The sequence below is a fragment of the Crocodylus siamensis genome, chromosome 1, assembly GCF_052110815.1.
Source record: "Crocodylus siamensis isolate JL-2025a chromosome 1, ASM5211081v1, whole genome shotgun sequence".
Classification (NCBI taxonomy): Eukaryota; Metazoa; Chordata; order Crocodylia; family Crocodylidae; genus Crocodylus; species Crocodylus siamensis.
In genome coordinates, this window is record NC_143395.1 from 64,295,490 (window position 1) to 64,314,921 (window position 19,432).

Below are 19,432 nucleotides of genomic sequence, written 5' to 3' on the forward strand. Positions count from 1 at the left end.
ACCTCAGCCCTTGGAAAAATCATGGAGCAGATCTTCAAGGAATCCATTTCTAAGCACTTGGAGGAGAAGAAGGTGATTAGGAACAGTCATCATGGATTCACCAGGGGCAAGTCATGCCTGACCAACCAATGAGATGACTGGCTCTGTGGATGCAGGGAAAACTGGTGGATATGGTTCATAGATTTCATAGACATTAGGGCTGGAAGGGACCTCGGAAGATCACCGAGTCCAGCCCCCCTCCCGAAGGGTAGAAGGTCAACTGGGGTCATAGGATCCCAGCAAGATAAGCATCCAGTTTTCTCTTGAAGGTGTTCAATGTAGGTGCTTGAACCACTTCTGAAGGCAGGCTGTTCCAGACCTTGGGGGCTCAGACAGTAAAGAAATTCTTCCTTATGTCCAGCCTGAAATGGTCTTGCAGTAATTTATAACTGTTCAACCTCGTCATCCTTTGGGGTGCTCTGGTGAACAAACATTCCCCCAGATACTGGTGGTCATCTCTGATGAACTTATAGGTGGCCATCAGATCACCCCCCAAGCCTCCACTTTTCCAGGCAAAAGAGCCCCATAGCTCTCAGCCTGTCATTGTAAGTTTGTTTTCCTGACCTCTGATCATGTGCATGGCTCTTCTCTGGACTCTCTCAAGCTTCTCCACATCCGTTTGAATTGTGGGGCCAAAACTGGATGCAGTACTCCAGCTGTGGTCTCACCAAGGCCAAGTACAAGGGGAGAGTGACATCCTGGGATTTGCTTGAGAAGCATCTATGGATGCAGCCAACATTTTGGTTGCTTTACCAGCCGCAGCATCGCATTGCAGGCTCATGTTTATCTTGTGGTCAATGATAACCCCCAAGTCTCTTTCTTCCATAGTGCTAGCCAGCATAGCACTGCCGAACCTATAAGGATGCTGCAGGTTTTTCCTCCCAAGGTGGAGAACCTTGCATTTTTCGGTGTTAAACACCATGAGGTTCTCGTCTGCCCATTTGCTGATCCTGTCCAGGTCAGTCTGGATCACCCCCCTGTCTTCAGGTGTGGATGCTTTGACCCAGTGTTTGGTGTCATCGGCAAACTTGGCCAGTCCGCTCCTGACTCCAATGTCCACGTCATTAATGAAGATGTTGAACAATATGGGTCCAAGGACAGAGCCTTGAGGGACCCCACTGGGCACAGGGCACCATGACGATTGACTTCTGTCAGTTATCACCCTCTGGGTCCAATTTCCCAGCCACAGTGCCAATTTCCCAGCCAGCGGATCGTGGTGGACCCAAGGCCACAATTGGCCAGTTTCATCAAGAGGTGATCATGGGATACCAGATTGAAGGCTTTTTTGAAGTCAAGATATATGACATCAATCTCTTTTCTCCCTTGCCCAGGTGATAGGTCACCTGGTCATAAAAGGAAATGAGATTGGTCAAGCAAGACCTACCTGCAACAAACCTATGCTGGCTATCCCTTAGGATATTGGTGTCACCCAGTCCATTAAGGATAGCCTCTTTAATAAACTTTTCTAAGACCTTCCCCAGGATAGAGTTCAGGATGATGAGCCTATAGTGCGCCGGATCCACTTTCCTCCCTTTCTTGAAGATAGGCACCACGTTGGCCTTCTTCCAGCCTTTGAGCACTACACCAGAGTGCCAGGAGTTCTCAAAGATCCATGCCAGAGCCTGGGCTATGATGCTCGCGAGATCCTTGCATACCCTGGGGTGTAGATCATCAGGGCCAGCTGACTTGAAGATATCCAGCCTCTCAAGGTGTTCCTTCACGAGGTCAGCATTGATGGAGGGCAGGCGATCTCTCTCTTACCCGGACCTCCCTGTCCCATAGTGGGCATGGGCATCCCATGGGACTTATGAAAGACCCGTCTAATAAGATGGCTTTTTTCCTGGGCGTCAGTTGTCAGTTGTCCCATCTGGTTCAATGTTGCCCTTGCTTTTTCTCTGGCTCCCCGCATATCTGAAAAAGGACTTTTTATTGTCCTTGATACTCAAAGCTAGTTGGAGTTCAGTTGCAGGCTTGGCTGTCCTGGTTTTCTCCCTGCAGGACCAGAAGCAAACCAGGCTATTGGTGTACCTTGATTTTTAGCAAGCCTTTTTATATGGTCTCCCACAACATTCTCCCAGGCAAGCTAAGGAAGTATGGGCTGGATGAATGGACTGTAAGGTGGATAGAAAACTGGTGGGAGCATTGGGTTCAGAGAGTAGTAACCAATGGCTCGATGTGTAGATGGCAGCTGGTATCAAGTGGAGTGCCCCAGGGGTTAGTTCTGGGGTCAGTTTTGCTCAGTGTCTTCACCAATGACCTGGAAGGTGGCATAGCATGTGCCCTCAGCAAGTTTGCAGATGACACCAAACTGGGGGGAGTAGTAGATAAATTGGAAGGTAGGGCTAGGATTCAGAGTGACCTAGACAAATTGGAGGATTGGACCCAAAGGAATCTCATGAGGTTCAACAAGGACAAGTGCAAAATCCTGCACTTAGAATGAAACAATCCCATGCACCAGCACAGGCTGGGGCCTGATTGGCTTGGCAGCAGCTCTGCAAAAGAAGACCTGGGGGTTACCATGGACAGTAATATGAATATGAGGTAGCAGTGTGTCCTTGTTGCCGATGGCATACTGGGCTGTGTTGGTAGGTGTGTTGCCAGCAGGTCAAGGGAAGTGATTATTCCCCTCTATTCAGCACTGGTGAGGCCACATCTGGAGTACTGTGTTCAGTTTTGGGCCCCGCACTACAGAAAGGATGTGGACAAATTGGAGAGTCCAGCAGAGGGCAACAAAAATGGCAAGGTGCCTGGGGGACATGACTTACAAGGGAAGACTGAGAGAACTGGTCTTTAGTCTAGAGAAGAGGAAGCTGAGAGGGGACTTAACAGCAGCCTTCAACTACCTGAAGTGGGGTTCACAGGAGCATGGAGATACACTGGTCTCAGTGGTGACAGATGACAGAACAAAGAGCAATGGTCTCAAGTTTCAGGAAGAGACGTTTAAGTTGGATATTAGGAAGAATTTTCTCACTGGGGGATAGTAAACACTGGAACAGGTTACCCAGAGTGGTGGTGGAAGCTCCATCCTTGGTGGTTTTCAGAACCTGGGAGACAAAGCTTTGGCTAGGTTGATCTAGTTGGGGATGGTCCTGCCTTGAGCAGCGGGTTGGACTAGATGACTTCCTGAGGTCCTTTCTAACCCTAACTTTCTATGATTCTATGAGTCAGGTATTTGAAGACAGTTATTAAAAGCCCTGTCAGTCTTCTCTTCTCTAGACCAAATAACCAACCCTAGCTCTTCCAGTCTTTCTTCATACATTATGCTTCCCAGGCCTATTATAATTTTGTCACTCATTGCTGGACCATTTCCAATCTGTCCACATCTTTCTTGAAGTATGAGGCCCTAAACTTAACACATCACTCCAGATGAGGTTTCATTAGTACTGAATAGAGTGGAAGAATCACTTCCCTTGACTTGCAAGAGACATTTTTGTTGAAACGTCAGTTAAACCATATAACTGAAGGAATATCTTCCCTAAAACCATTTGTAAGTTGGCAGAGAACAACACTGATTCCCTGTTTCTAGACTAGCTCTATTTAATGAGTAATATTGGTATTTCAAGGTATTTTTTCATTTTATGCAATATTTGTTGGCTATTTTCTAAAAATCTTTTTGAAAAATGTTCATATAGTAAGAACTCAGCTTTTTAATGTTTTAAAAACAGTGTTTCTGTATTTTTAGAATGATTTTAGTACGTGTCAATAAAAGTGTAATGTAAATCTTATTAAAGAAAATGTAAATTATGTTGCCAATTTATCTTAAATTTCGGTTTAAAAATGTGTTTTAATGAAAACATTGTGCAAAATACTTCAACCACTTCTAAAGGTAGACTGAAAATACTTAAAACCTTCTTTCAATGTGAAAGCACACATTTAAATAGTGATCTTTGAGGCAATGGACTGGAAATCCTTTTATTCTGAGAACAGTATTCTATGGGTTCTTAGAAAATAAGCACAGTTTATCTATCATGACACAAGAGAGCAGAAATGTTTATTCTTTTAGCTTTTGATCATTCCCTAAAGGGTTATTGTTCTGGTAGTGAAGTAGCTGGTTGCTGGGGAAATTGTACCCTTGTTGTATGTTTAAAGTAAAAGTGTAAAATACATTTGGCTAACAAACTCGTTTTTAGTTAAGCCAATCAGGCTTTTTTCACCAGTCAGGACACAACATGTTGTGGTGATGTCAGAACTTACATTTTGGAACTATAAGTTGCCAGACTTATATTATTTCCCTCTGTTGTCAGCACTTAGAGATGGGGAGGGGTGGGGGGAAGCTGCCAGAATGATGACTTATGAACGGAGTAGGAAAATGATTATAGAAGGTTTTGGATATGGAGTGTGGTTAGGGAGAAGAAAACTAATTTTCAGAGCAACTTAACTGAAAAAACAACGGGCTACAGTTCAGAAAACCCTTAGGGCCTCATTCACAAATAGGAGTTTTGCAAAAATACAGATTCATTTAAAACAAATGTCTTTATCAGGCTGGACAAGCTGCTTTTCTTATAATCTGACAAAAATATGTTTGTAATGATAATGTTCTGCATAAGCAGTATAAATTCATATCCTACATTATTGTGCACCGATATCCCCATGTGGACAAAACCTTAATAATGTCAAGGAGAGTTAAGGTCTTCATCCTTCCTGAATCTTTGGACTATGTGTTGCAGCTTCCAGCAAAGATTGGAAGTCTCAACCTTTAGTGGCTTAATTAGTACCATCCTTGATTAGCTATTAGATAGCAACACTTTTTGCCATGAGTAACTTGGATTATGTTCTAAAAGAAGAAAAACTGTTTCTCGGTTCCAGTTTTTTGAGTCATCCAGAAGTTGCTAAAGTTTCTGTGGAGTGTGTTTTGTTATTTGATCATTTGAAAGCCAAAAAGATTGAATGTAAACATAAGGGTTCCGTAAAATATAAGGCTGTGCGGAGAGAGAAGTCCTTTATTCAAACAGCAAGTAAAAAAGGCAAAGAAAATGCTCTAGCATGAGTTGTGAAAGCTGTGCTTTGCTAGCATTTCTTTAAAGGAGGGAGGACTTTGTAAGGGAAGTCAGAAAATAATGGGTTACTGCTGTTTTTTAAAAAATATGTCTTGAATCATCATAATATTCAATTTTATGCTATTATAGCGCTCATTAACTTCAGTCGCATAGAATGAGGCCCCTATTGCCAGTTGCTGCTATATTGTATTCCAGGCCAGCTGGCAACAAATTATGCACATCTGATAGATAAGGGTACGCACTTGGACCACTACTGTCTTTTGGTTATCTCTGAGACCACATACTTGGTTAAACAATTATGGATTAGCTATGGCTTAAGGTTTATCACTGTGTAATTTTTAATTTTAGAAATAAATATTATATAGAAAAGTATTATCCCTCTGCAAATGTTGATTAACAGTTTTTCTGTTGTGCATTGTAGATAGCAGCACAGTCAGTTGTAAAGCTGCTATTTTCCATTCTTTTTGACCAGTCAGCTCCTGCAAGATAAGACTATATCCCACATATTACATATAGACATGAAATGGATTTAGGCATTGCAGGAAGGCTGTCATAATTAAATTTTTCTCTTTTCTCTTTATGTGGCAAAGTTTTCTGAAAGATCATATGCCTTGAAGCACTTTTACATTATTATGTGTGTTTGAAATTTATTTTTAAAAATATTTGGATATTTTTGCTGAGCACTTTTGCCATTATTTGACAGGTAAGGGAAAGGATGACATTACAACTAAAATTTAGTGTTTGGGTGCAAGTGATCATAGCTGCATTACATTTGTTACAGGCAAACAGAATGAGGTACTTTGTGTACTTGGCCTTGTTCAGGTACAAAGTTTAAAACAATTATCAGCTGAGTCACCTGAGAGAAGAACTTAAATAAAAAATGTGAATAACTAATGGAAACAAATTGAAACTGTTTTAGAATATTTTAATAAACATCCAAGAAGGCAAAATCTCACAAAAAATCTCAAGAAAAGGAGTACACCGATTAAAAAATTCAGCCTATCATATTGGCAAAGTAAAAATAGCTCTAAACATTTTGTATAGAAAAACTATGTTGCCGCTATACTTAATGGGAAAATGGTAATTTGATATCAAAGAAAAAGTCGAATTTAGGAAGAATAAAATATTGATAAGGGCCATAAAGAACCCTTATCCTTACACCTCTTTAGGATGACCATTTCAGTCCGTGGCAACTTGCTATTCTTGTCTGTCCATGAAGATGGGGGTTTTTTTTAGTGGTGGTCATACCTGGTTAGATGGCTAGGTGAGATCCACACCTTTGCCCTGCCTATATTATCTTTCACCCAGTTACATGAATCTGAGGACTCGCCTGAAATTTCTGCCCATGGTGATCTCTGAATTGCATCTAAGTCAGTAAATTAACTTAGCTGTTTTTTCCCTGAAGCCTCATGCTCCATGAGCAGAGGCCTCCCTCCATTCCCTCATTGTAAAGTAAACCTTAAGCTCGTATTTGAACAGGACCAGACCATTTCTGAAGTCTCCACAGCTCTGCTTCCATAGCTGAGAGATTTAAATGGGTATTGGACTGCATAAAACAGTGCTTTGAGACTGTGAAGATGGAGCTTGTGTGGCAGGCTTGCTGGCAGCAGCCCAACTCACTGGCTTGAAAGGGCTTAGAATGATTGGTGGGGCATTTCCCACCAATCAGGGAAGGCCAGGGGAAAGGCTTGCCCCGCCCCTACCTGGGGGTGAGGTGAAAAGACAGACCAGAGAGGGGACTAACCCCACCTCTCTCTGATTGGTCCATCTTCAATCTGGGCGTGCAACCTCCCGAGAGGATAAAAAAGCAATGTGCTCAGCATGCAGGCAGCTTCGACGAGGGATGACGAGTGCTGAGAAGAGCTGGCTGAACAAACCAGTGGGGTGGAGCGGTTGCTGCACAAGCGCCTGGAAGAGATCTCATTGGACAGGGAGCAGCATGAAGGGAGCGTGGTGACAGTGCACAGGTCAGTGCACGGAGGGCCCAGGAGTGGGCTGAGACTCTGGCACTGCACAGGGCAGCTTGGGTCTCCAACCCCTGCACAAAGCAGGGCAGACGGTGCACTGAGGGTCTGGCAGCAGTCTGAGACTTTGGAGCTGCACCAGACAGCTTGGGTCTCCAACCCTTGCATGAGGTGGGGTAGATGGTGCACAGGTCGGTGCACAGAGGGTCCAGGAGCGGGCTGAGACCCCTGAATGGCACACGGCGGTTGGGTCCCCAATCCTTGCACGAGGCAGGGGGCAGACAGTACACAGAGCCAAGAGGGGCCGGTAGTGCATGGAACAGTGCACAGGGCCAAGAGCGGGCCGAAAGCAGGAAGGGCCTCAAAGCAGCTGAGGGTCCCCTGCAGAGGGAGGAACTGTCTGGCCCTGGGAGATGAGGGCGGCCTCATTGGGCCCCAAAGGAGTCAGGGTATTCCTTCTTTCTTTCCCTCCCTAAGGGTCATTTATATTGGGGCCAAGCTGTTGCGCCCGTGTAGCCTGCTATTCCTTGCTTTTCTCCAAGATCCTGCGCCTTATTGTTTGTAAACCCTGCACCTCATGATTCTATAGGAATGTATAGATGTTTGTGGAAAACTTTTATGAATATTTAATTACCAATTTGCCAGTGCTAGACGTTTTACTATTCATTGTCTAAATCCAATCACAGTGTCAGCCTTGAGGACCCCTTCCATCCTGAGCCAGGAGGGCGCTGAGTGGGGAGGCAGAGCCTGGGGTCCCAATCCAATGGGCATCAGAGGGCAGGCTTCTGAGAGTGGGTTTGGGGGCTAATAGAGAGTATTTGTGTGCCACATATGTATATGTAGCACATAGTCCATGCATTTTATGTATGTATGTTAATATTGTAACTTTTGTATCTTATTAAATTTGTATGTACTGTAGTTATGGTTCATCATGTGTCCTGGCTCTGCTCTGTAGGGAGGGGATGGGAACTGTGGACAGCCAAGCAGCTATGCCTCCCACAGTATACCTGCAACCACTAACTTCCCTTCATTTGGAGTTGGGGTATACAACTGGGTACCACCCGGGTTACCCTTGCTTCCTGTGTTTGGGTCCATACTACCAGAGACCAGGCCACTTCCCTAACCAGTTTCCATGAAGACATCTCTAAGGCAGCCCCCTGGAGCTCTGTACATACCTTTACAAAGCACCATCCCATTTCAGAAGCCTCATAGGTAGATGCCACAGTTAGCAGAGTGGTCCTGTAGTCACTCTGTGTTCTGCTTCTGAGATCTGCCTTTGTGGAGAAAATAAGGTTACTTTTCAGAGTTCTGGAGGTATTGTATTGTTTGTATACATGTTGGCATGTATTGCCTCTTTCCCTCCTTTTCTCAGAAACAAATACAGTATAGGACACTACGGTTGGAAGGAAACTGAGAAGCAGAAAGTACACAAGTAATTAAAGGATTGGAAAACTTGCTTTGTCATGAAAGTAATCTTTTTATTGTATAAAAACAAAGGGGTGAGCTGGGCTTTCTTTTACAGTCTTATTATAGTGCTTCAATATAAATTATAAAGGTACAAAGAGACAAACGTATAACAATAACCATTTTTTAACAGTTTTTGGGAAAAAATAGCCAACTGTTTTAGTGGATTGTCTGCAATGCAATTTCTTTAAAAATAAGATTGAATGGTTGTATGTTATTCTGGTCTTATCTGAGTGCATCTATTTGAACTTGAAGCAGGAATTAATACAGTGAAGTCTTATGGACTGTGTTATTCATGGAGATGAGCTGACCAGTAAGAGTGTGTGCTTATAGCCTTACATTTTATTGATAATCTTAATGATGGAACATTAGGCTAATTTCCAGCCTTTTACAGTATAATACTGGCTTATACAGTTCATTTTAGAGTCTGATCCTATAAACTCTAACAGTCTTGCACATGCATACAGCCTTCTTGGAGTTAGTGAGACTAACTGTATAATAAAACACTTCTTGCACAGGTTAGGTTTTTCATAGTTGAACCTTTTATTCTTTACACTATTCTTAATATCATGTAGTCTTATTCTCAAAAATGTGTGGTAATTTTAAAAATGGTTTGGAACTGTTCAATGTACAGCAGATAAACCTCTGAACAGATTCTGTTAAGAATAATTAAAAACAGATTACCTTCTTAAAAAAAAAAACCCAAAAAGATTTTTAAAAATGTCTTCATCATATGCAAGTTTATGCAAACTTTAGTGCACTGAGTAGTATGTTTTGGTCCGCAGTGAGGAAAAGTATCTAAGAATTTTGGTAGATTTATGAAGCAGTTAATGTCTCCTGTTCTTTTATAGGAGTTTCCAGTGCAAGAGACAAGAAATTCAAGAACTAGTCTACTTAATGACACTTTGTTTTCCAACTGTTTAAATGATTTTCCTGTCCTTTTACTCCAGTGTATAGTATACAGCTTATGGAACTGTCACTTACCCAGTGCATCTGTAGTCCAGCTGTTCAGATCTATTAACACACTCCTAGGTCTCTGATAGAAATCAGGAGTACTCCAATCAGAGTTGAAACTGTAAGACAGCAAAAGAAAGCTATATTTTATCTTTTAGAAAAATCCAGCCCCCCAAACCCATTCAGTCTGTGTGGCTTCTAGAGGGAATTTGGGGGTAGGGGCCATGAGGGGCACAGCCCATTGCTGAATTGTGGCATACTGAGCCCCACTGGGGATATATGTTAATAGCAGAGGGGCAAGCATTCATCCCTGCAATGGTTAACACCTCTGCTGCTTGTTCCACTGCCACATCTGGCCCAAGGAGCCAAGGGCATTTGACACTCCCTGTTCTAAAATATACCGTATCGCTGCCTTATTAGAGAAAGTGTCAATGAGAGTTTATGCTGTGATGGCCTCAGCCCAGATTTTAAACTGAAGAGCAAAACCTTAGGAAAATTTGACCTGATAGCTAATTCTCTCTTGGGGTTTTCCACTTGAGGACTAGTAGTACACAATGTACTTATCTTTAAAAACTTGACTACAACTACCCTGGAAATATAAATGTACAGCTCATTTTTTCCCCTCCTCTGCATCTCCAGAAGTTCTTACAAATTTATATGCACTTAGTAATGAAAAGTGAAACGTGGGTGTCAATTTTTTGACTCTTCTAGGTATCTGGTATTGCTCAGTTCAGATTGATTTAGCAAACATTGACAATAACATACTCCAAGATGCTGAGAAATAGTGGAATTTTGAAATTCTCATGTGGTTAAAGGTGTTTTGACTTTTGTCCTTATGTTTCACAACCAGAGCCATAAAGTGAACCTAAGCATGCTTTGTGGCAGTGCTGTTTGCGGGCAGCGTCACTGGCTGCAATTGCCGGCAGCACAGCGGCAGCTGTGATCCAACAGCAGAGAGTTGCTTCTACTTTTTTTTGTCTCTGCTCCACTCTGGGTTGGCACCTAGATCTGCTACCTTGCTTGCCCTTTCCCACCTTCGTTATGCTATTATTCACAACAAAACTAAACAGCAACAATATAAAAGAAAAAAAAGATCAGTGCTTGTTTATAAACAGTTTATATGACAACATGCTGCAAATATTATGTGCTGTGTTGAGCAGGCCACATTAAATTAATTTTTTTTTGTATTTTATTCTTATTTATTCCGTATAATTGCACTATAAATTTCTTGTTTAGGTTCTCGGATATCTTTAGGAAGCAATCCATTATTTACATGTTCTGTAAATGTTACCTGGGACCCACTGCAAGACTTAACTTAGTGAAGAATACATTTACACATGTGTTTTCAGGATTTTCAGGACTGAGCCTGAATTGTTTCATCCAGTTTAGGTTTTGTTTTCCTTTAGAAATGTCATTGTTTACACTGATAAGGTCAATTCAAAATAATGGAGTCTAAGGATAAAGCTATTGATGATGTGTTGCAAAAAAAACTTTAGTTGCTAATTCCTATTCTGCTAATGTCAGCATTTGGCTTTTGAGGCCCATTCATCTGCCCAACTAAAATGTTGCATTGGGAAAGGAGGAAATAGCGTATATTTTTAATGACCTAACTAAAATGACAGAATTCATATTTTTCCATGAGTAAATTTGTAAAAAATTAAATAGCTACAGTTGTTATATCTTTACAAATAGGTACAGCTTTGTTTTTAAAATCAGTTTTCTTGTTTCTTTTTAGTCAGTGGTGAAGACTGGACGATTACTGATCAGTCATGAGGCCCCTTTGACAGGAGGCTTTGCAGCTGAGATTAGTTCTACTGTTCAGGTATGTTGAAGTTATTACATTTGTTTTGCATGCCAAAATGTGTTTATTTGAACAAATAATATTTATCTTTGAATTAAAAGGTCTGGATTTTCTAAATGACATGTTAAAATTTCTAACTTGGCTTCCATCACTTTAATACTATATTATAATCTTGAGAGAATAAATCTGGTGAAAGGAGACAAAACCTCCACAACAATAACAGCTGAAGTCATTTGCTGCATAATATAAGAGAAGTCTTGAAATTGACTGGATCATATTTCATGTTAAATGAAGTTTAATAGATGTTTCTGAAATATTACGATCCAACTCTTTGCATGTGTGTATTACACATCTTTAGTGCATCATGCATTTATGCAGCTTATATTATGTTTTTTGAGTCTATGATGTTTTTCTTCCACTAAACAAATCTTGCTCTAAAACATGTCTTGCAAGATTGGCCTTCAATTTTTAATTAAGTGTATATATTAGTTCTGAGCGGTTAGGATACAGCATATCTGAAGTACTTTATGCTAGCAGCTGCGAAGTGGAGAATTTAATTTTAATTTGGACAAAGGTTTTCATTTCAAACATTCACTGAAAAATATGCAGTTTGTGCTGCTGACTGTGGGGAAAAAATCTCCTTTGTACTGTTGCTAGTTCTTGCCAAATTTACTTAAATATTGTTCTCATTTTGTCATTGTCTTCAAACAGATTCTTCCCCTTTCTTTTGCTTTTCGAGCCTAAATAAAGTAGAAACAAAGTATACTTCTGCTACAATACACTATAATGCTTCCATATTCTATTCAGTGTCTCCTTATTAAGGATCCAATTCTACAACCTTTTCTATCTCATGTAAAGCTTAAGTGTGCAACCTGTAAGCCTTTAGCTTTGCAATTTTTTCTCTATTGGTGAACAAAAAACCTCTGGTATTTGTATTTGTCTTAATTATCTGAAGTAATAAGATCAATCTAATGAAAGGAGCTAAAATATACATATCTTGTGAAAAACTTATTTTATGAACTAAAACCTTTCTGAAAGTTTTAATTCATTATGACTGATACTGTAGGCAGCCTCCTCTGAGGACCCTAGTATTGTAGCCCACAAAATATAATCTCACTGTGTAAGGACTAGATCCTGTCATCCTTATAGACAACAAGTAATGTCTGATCTCCTCAGATGTTTTTATAGCTTACAGTAAGACTACTGAAGGCATAAAAGGACAGTAATCATGATATAAAAGGAGCCAAATCTGACACTTTAAGTGTTTTTATATTGTTATTGAAAAAGAAAAATATGTGATACCCAACCAAAATACACCAAATTGAATGCCTTCAAATCTCTTAAATTCTATATTCTCTCTTTTAGGGATTTTAATGTGCCACAAAATATAAAATAAAGAAAACAGAATGTGACACAGTTCTTTTTTTACAATTTCCATTTAATTATTAAGCAGCAGCAATGCTAAAGGTTACTTCTCAGTTCATGTGAAAACCATGTACTAATTAATTTAAATTTTAAAAATAAAAGCATATGCATCAATACAAAACAGGAGAAATAAAATAACCAAAGGGGAAAAAAATCACTTCAACTGTTTAATTTGAGAGAGAGACTTCATTTTATTTATGTATTTCTCTTAAGTGACTTTTATTCTCTTCAACATTCTGATAAGAAAAACATTTTCTGAGCATTTGGTTCATTCCTCATGAGCCCATAATCTGAAACTTCTCCTTCACTAGTGGTATTTATTTAGAAAATAAAAGTAAGACAAAGGCCATTTCATAATAGATACTATATAAAATTTATTTATTTATTTTGGAATGTGGTCCATACATTGATATAACTGGGAGTTATACTTGAGCAATACTAGCTAATTTATCCTACAATGTACTTTAAAACAAATCTAAATATAACAGGTTTTAAGTACAGAATATATATATTCTGCATTTCATTTTTGTAATGATACTCATTTAGCTGGAATTGTCCTGCATATAACATGTTGTTATTACTTATGTCTCCTTGCTCTTAAAAATATTTTGTATCAACAATTTAATAATGCCTATACTTAAAAGCATATCAGGTTTGCATATTTTGAAATATAATTTAAGAAGCATATTCTCTGTCATAACAACTCTTGTTTAAGAGAACACTGCTTTAGACCAGGGTGGGTAAAATATGGTCCACTGACTGGATCCGGCCTGCAGCATGCCCCTCAGCCCCACCCAGCCCAGGTGCAGGAGGCAGCCTGGGCTGTGGCATGTGCAGCTGGTCCCATGCCTCTGGATGCACAGTGGGGCTGAGGCAATGCAGGAGCTAGACTCCACTTCCTGCCAGCCCCAGCAGTGGCAGCACCTTCTGGTTACTGCTGCCAGTATCACTGCAACTGCTGGCCACCCTGTAGCAACCATCAGGGCCACTGGATGGAGCAAGTTGGTGGGGTCTCATGCAGGGCATGCCTGGCCTGGTGGATGTGATGGGACCATGGGCTACAGGAGAGTGGTGTCTGGGAGTAGGATGATGAGCAGGGCTGGGGCTGGGATTACAGGGTGGTGACAGCACTGGACCATGGCCCAGGTTAGAGCCATGATCTGCTACCCACCCATCCCTACAATGGGTGCTGGTTCCATGGGCAGGGGTGTGCTGGGAGTGAATCGTGGCTCTGCTCCAAGCCCTGAATTTGCGCTGCCACCACCTCAGCCCTGACCTTGGCCACAGTCCCATTCCTAGATGTCATGCCTTGCCCACCCACAGCCCAATCCCATCTGCTTGGCTGAATGCACCCTGCCTATGGAGACCCTGGGGCTGGGCCAGGATTGCTGGGCAGCAGCAGCACAGGGCCAGCCTCCAGGGCAGAGCCACTTCAGAAGTTTTGCTGAGTGGTTGTGGGGGATGAAGGGAGGGTGCTGACCCAGGCTATAAATAGCTCACCAAGTGGCCTTCTGGCCCATATAATTGCCAACCCCTGCTTTAGGCATAATTAAGATTTAGCTTTATTATTCATTTATAATATATATTCTTTTAACAGTAAAGTAAGGTCTGCATGTCTGATATGATCCTTCCATAAAAGTATAAAGGAAAAATTAAAATATTTTTTGCTGGATGTACTCACAGTAAGAATGCCAAAAATCTTGGGGATTGCAGTTGGTTTTAAGTTCAATTTACACATGGAAGTAATAAGACTTCAATAAAGAGTCCAGTTGGAGTAGATGGTAAGTTTCCATATAGTTTTTCCATCCTTTCTGTGAGGTCTCTCATCCTACAAAAAAGGCAAATAAAGAACACATAGGTCATTTCTGAAGAGACCTATCATTACAAACATCTCATCTAAACAAATGGGTGTGAGCCAAAATGGTGGATCAGTACTCTCTTGAATCATAGGGAAATTTGATATTGAAATTAAACTTCATAGTGTGGAGCCTCTTTAAGAACAAAATGGTCTGAAAGCAGAATATGGTGGTGTGGGGATTTTAATATTCTGAAGTATTCATTGAGGAAGGACACCAGACTGTCAAGTGCAGAGCATTTATAATATAAAGGACATATTACCCAGTTAAACAGTCATTCCCTAATAAAACAAAAGGGAGAAAATGAGATGAGAGTAATTTTGCAAAGAGACTTAGCTTTGAGATTACATGTAGCTTTATAAAAGGAGATCAATGCAAATAGTTGCATGGGTAAGGACCAGCCCGTTTATCTTTATTTAGCATTCTCTCTGCATTAGCAAAATAGTCTATCAAATCTCCTTATCTGTCTTCAGACTACTATCCTGCATCTCAAGTCTTATGATGCAAATGGCAAGATTCTCAAAAAGATTTAGGCATGGTAATTCTAAGCATTCCTCTGCCTAAAAAGAAGTTAGTCACCAGCTTTAGGAATTTAATTAAAACATCCAAGTTAGGTAAATAGAATCATAGAAAATTAGGGTTGGAAGGGACTTCAGGAAGTCATCTAGTTCAATCCTCTGCTCAAAGCAGGATCACCACCAGCTATATCATCCCAGGCAAGGCTTTGTCTACCCAGGACTTAAAAACCTCTAAGGATGGAAATTCTACAACCTCTCTAGGCAGTCTGTTCCAGTGTTGTACTACCCTTCTAGTGAGAAAAATTTTACTAATAGCTAATGTAAATTTATGTTGCTGCAACTTGAAACCATTGCTCCTTGTTCTGTCATCTGCCACCACTAAGAACACTCTAGCTCCATCCTTTCTGGAACCACCCTTCAGGTAGTTGAAGGCTGCTATTGTTATAAGTTGCTTGCCCTTTAAATGGGGAGAACTACATACCTAGAAGTGGGATTCCCAGCACTGAGTTGGGGAACAGCTAAGCCAACCAATAGGAAACAGTGAAGATGGGGAGAAGTGTCTACAAATCTGACTGTCTCCTGACCATCTGCAATAGGCATCTACCCTACATTAAGCAACTATGGGTACATGCACACCTTCACCATACCTGATCTATGAACTTGCAGCTTATTTTCAGTTTCCCAGTTGTAGTTTGGGTGCAGTGTGTACCCACAATTGCTGGTGCTGAGAGCTATGCAGGAAACACAATCCAACTAAGTCAGGGTGGAATCAGGGGAGCTAGTAGGGCTGTGGGGGGGGGGGGCAGGTTTGACTGGTCTGGGGAATGTAGTGGCACGATTGGCGATGATGGGGGGCTGGCAGAGGGGTTGGTGGGTCTGTTGGGGGGGAGGGGGTGTGGGGCATTGTCCATCCAAAGCTGGGAAGTTTTGGGGGCTAAAAATCATAGAATCATAGTAGTGGAAGGGATCCCAAAGGATCATTGCGTCCAACTCCCTGCATGAGCAGGAAAGACATCTGGGGTCAGGTGACAGCCCAGTTTTCTCTTGAAGAATTCTAGGGTAGGTGATTGCACCACCTCTATGGGGAGCTTATTCCGTAGTCTGGACACCCTAGTTGTGAAGAATTTTTTTCTAATGTTCAGCCTGAAACTATCTTTCAGGAGTTAGTGGCCATTGTTTCTAGTTTTCCCCCAGGGCTCCCTGGTGAACAGTTGTTCACCGAGCCCCTGATGTACGCTTCTGATACAGCGGTAAGCTGCAGTCAGACTCCCTCTCAGCCTTCTTTTCTTAAGGCTGAAGAGTCCAAGATCCCTCAGCCTCTCCTCATATGGCTTGCCATGCAAGTCTCTGATCATATGGATGGCTCTTCTCTGGACCCTTCCGAGCTTTAGCACACTACTCCAGCTGTGACCACACCAACGTTGAATAAAGTGGGAGAATCGCTTCTTTGGATTTACTGGAGATACATTGATTGATGCATGCCCAAGTTTTATTGGCCCTAGGAGTTACTGGGTCACAATGCCAGCTCATATTCATGCTGGGGTCTATTGTTACCCCCAGATCCCTTTCATTTGTAGTGCTGGTCAGCTTAGCGTTGCCCGGCCTATGGATGTGCTGGGGGTTCTTCCTTCCCAGATGCACCACTTTGCATTTCTCTACATTGAAGTTCATCAGTTTCCATTCTGCCCAACATGCCAGCCTGTCTAGGTCTGCTTATATATGCAGGCTATCTGTGGGTGTGTCCACACAAACCCATATCTTGGTGTTGTTTGTGAACTTGGCCAGTGGGCTTAATGAAGATGTTGAATAGCATTGGGCCAAATACTGACCTCTGGGGTATGCCGCTGCCCACATCTTGCCAGGAGATAGCCCAGTCAAGGTGGTTGGGTATGGAAATGTCTGGCTTGAACGTGTTTACAGCTCAGTACTTAGATTGACATAACCTTAGGTAGGTTGATCCAAGCGTAATGTCTTCATGAACTGTAAGTGATGCTGCCTAATATGTCTCTTCATGTACAAATGACTGGCCCATTCTTTTTTTAAAACATAGGGGAGAAGTGGTGTTGCCCATATATTGTATGATAGATCACACATAAGTGTTGACATGGGGGGGTATAACTCTACCCCACCCCCTACCGCTGCTGAGAGCTTACTCTGGCCATGCTGCAGCCACATGCCCTACTGTCAGTGCAGAAATTGTGCTTCTGCTGTCCCTGCTGCTACCAGGTCCTGGCTCTTGACAGGCTGCAGTCCCACACCCCACTGTCGGCACAGAAATCTGGAAGGACATGGGCCCCCTATGGCCCACCACGTGTCACCTAAGTTTTGTATAATAGCCTAGCAGTTAGAATTCTCACCCTGGAACTAGGAGGTCAATGTTTTAGGCCCCCCGTAGCTTGAGAAGTTTCAAATTCATATTTGCCACATCCCAAATGAATGCCTTACCCACCAGACATAATATAGGAACAAGCTTTAGTTAAAGCGCCCCTGCTACCATTTTGAAGTGTGGCATGCTGAATGCACGAGATGCTGTGGGCAGTTCAATTAGAGCTGCTCTAATTAAAGTGCCTTTCCCTGACCCCAGAACATGTGTAAAGATGCCCACTGGGAGTCCAGTGGAAACAGAAAACAATGGGAATGCGTGAAATGAGAAGGAAGTCTAGGGTTCAAGTTTCTTTATCTGGGGAAATCCAATTACGTCAGCAGGATGTGAATTCATTTCCCCCAATTGTAATAAGGTCATGGAAAAAACTGTATGGTGCTCTGTCGTAAAAATAGTGCTGGCTCCTTTTGGCTCAGTGTTTCAAGTTCTTAAGTGGCAGCTTTTGTGTGGCGCTTTACCTGGGGAGGTTGTGGTAGGAGAATGCATTGGGAACCTTATCCTCCTCCTTTGCCTGCTCTTCACAAGGGTTATTTAGAAAGGCAGAAAGCTCAAGGGTGTACCAAAACCACCAAGTTGCCTGGGAGAAGACAGGATCTGGCCTGCTGGAAATTCAGGAGTGAATTAGACTTCACAAAAGGGTTGCTCTTTTGAATGTATGATGATTGTGACAGAAAATGATTATAATTCAGCTGTCAGTATTGTTAACAGTTTTTGGGGCTCATCACTTGTCAGAGCAGTTCAGTGTGGTGTGGACATGGACAGGACTCAATATAGCTGTCTCTAGGGTGCAAGGCAGTGGTATGCTGAATCTTAATTACGCCTAAAGCATGGGTTGGCAATTATTATGCTATGCTAGCTTCTGTCCTGTGCTGGAAGTCATTGAGTTGTATTAGTGCAGCACTGTGTGGGCCAGTAGGCCCTGCCTCTCACTAATGGGGCTTCTAGTTCTGAGGGCTAGGAAGTGTAGGACTTGCACCATGTATTTCAGTTTGATATTGACTTGTGTATATATATCTTTAGATCTCCATCTTTACAGTGGAAATATAACGATTACCTATTTAGATTATAAACTCTTTGGAATTGTCCATTACTTCATAGATGTACATTGCACAATGGGTCTCAATTTCAGGTGTATGAATGCAGTGATATCCTAGTGTAATAGCTTGTAACGAAACCGAAGGAGAAATGATTGGATGATTTTTGTCCAAAACATTCCAGAAACAAGTAAAACAGTATAGTTGAGATGTCATTCAAAGCCATCAATTGAAAGCAAATCTAATTCTGAAGAGTGTTGTCATAGAAGAAAGATACAAAACAAGCAAGCTCGAGCAAAGTAATTTCAGTATTACAGATGTTTACTGAAAAAAGTTCAGTAATTTCAGCCTTACAGGCATGTAAAATAGAAAAACTTTGCTTTTGAGATTGGACAGAGACTATTTTAAACAAAGTTAATTTTATGTTTAGCTTGCAAAACTGAATGAAGAGATTTCACATTCTATAACCTTAAAACTACCAAATCAATTTTGATCTAGAAAATCTTTTTTTCTCCCGCATGCATTACATGACTTGGGAAGCTTAGATGCTTTAAACAACTGCACAACAGCACTTTGGTCAGAGTTTGAAGTTGAGGTCATTTTGACCTGAGAAAGTTTTGACATTCTTAGCTGGTGGTTTGTATGGCCTATTTGAACATGACCTTCTCATGAGAAAACTTTGAAAATCCAAGGTTCAATTCAAGCAGTGGAGTACAAATCAGTGGTTTCTTTTTGGTTCTAAACAATAATCTGTAATCTTGCAGTGACTCCCACTTAGAATTTATTTTTACCTAAATAGGATGTCAAAAAAAAGGTATCTGTTCTGATTAGTATATTACAGGGAAATATCTCCAGAGTAATCAACTTTTGTTCATATGTCAAGTTTCTCACTATCTGACTGACTGTATGTGCTGAAGTAGTCTGTTTTTGATTTCGTCATTGGTTTATCATTGAAATGCACAAATATTTAAGAATTTCTGTGCCTAGTTTGACATGT

At 41.4% G+C, this 19,432-nt stretch overlaps 1 protein-coding gene across 4 annotated transcripts in view; it reads left to right on the forward strand.

Moving 5' to 3' along the window:
* The window catches only part of BCKDHB (branched chain keto acid dehydrogenase E1 subunit beta), a 311,484-nt gene that overhangs the window by 206,214 nt on the left and 85,838 nt on the right, over positions 1 to 19,432 (forward strand). For all 4 annotated transcript variants that reach the window (XM_090035453.1, XM_090035443.1, XM_090035474.1 and 1 more), the window contains one exon: positions 11,154 to 11,240. In XM_090035453.1, coding sequence (XP_089891579.1) covers positions 11,154 to 11,240 — 87 coding nt within the window. The remainder of the gene's footprint in view (positions 1 to 11,153; positions 11,241 to 19,432) is intronic.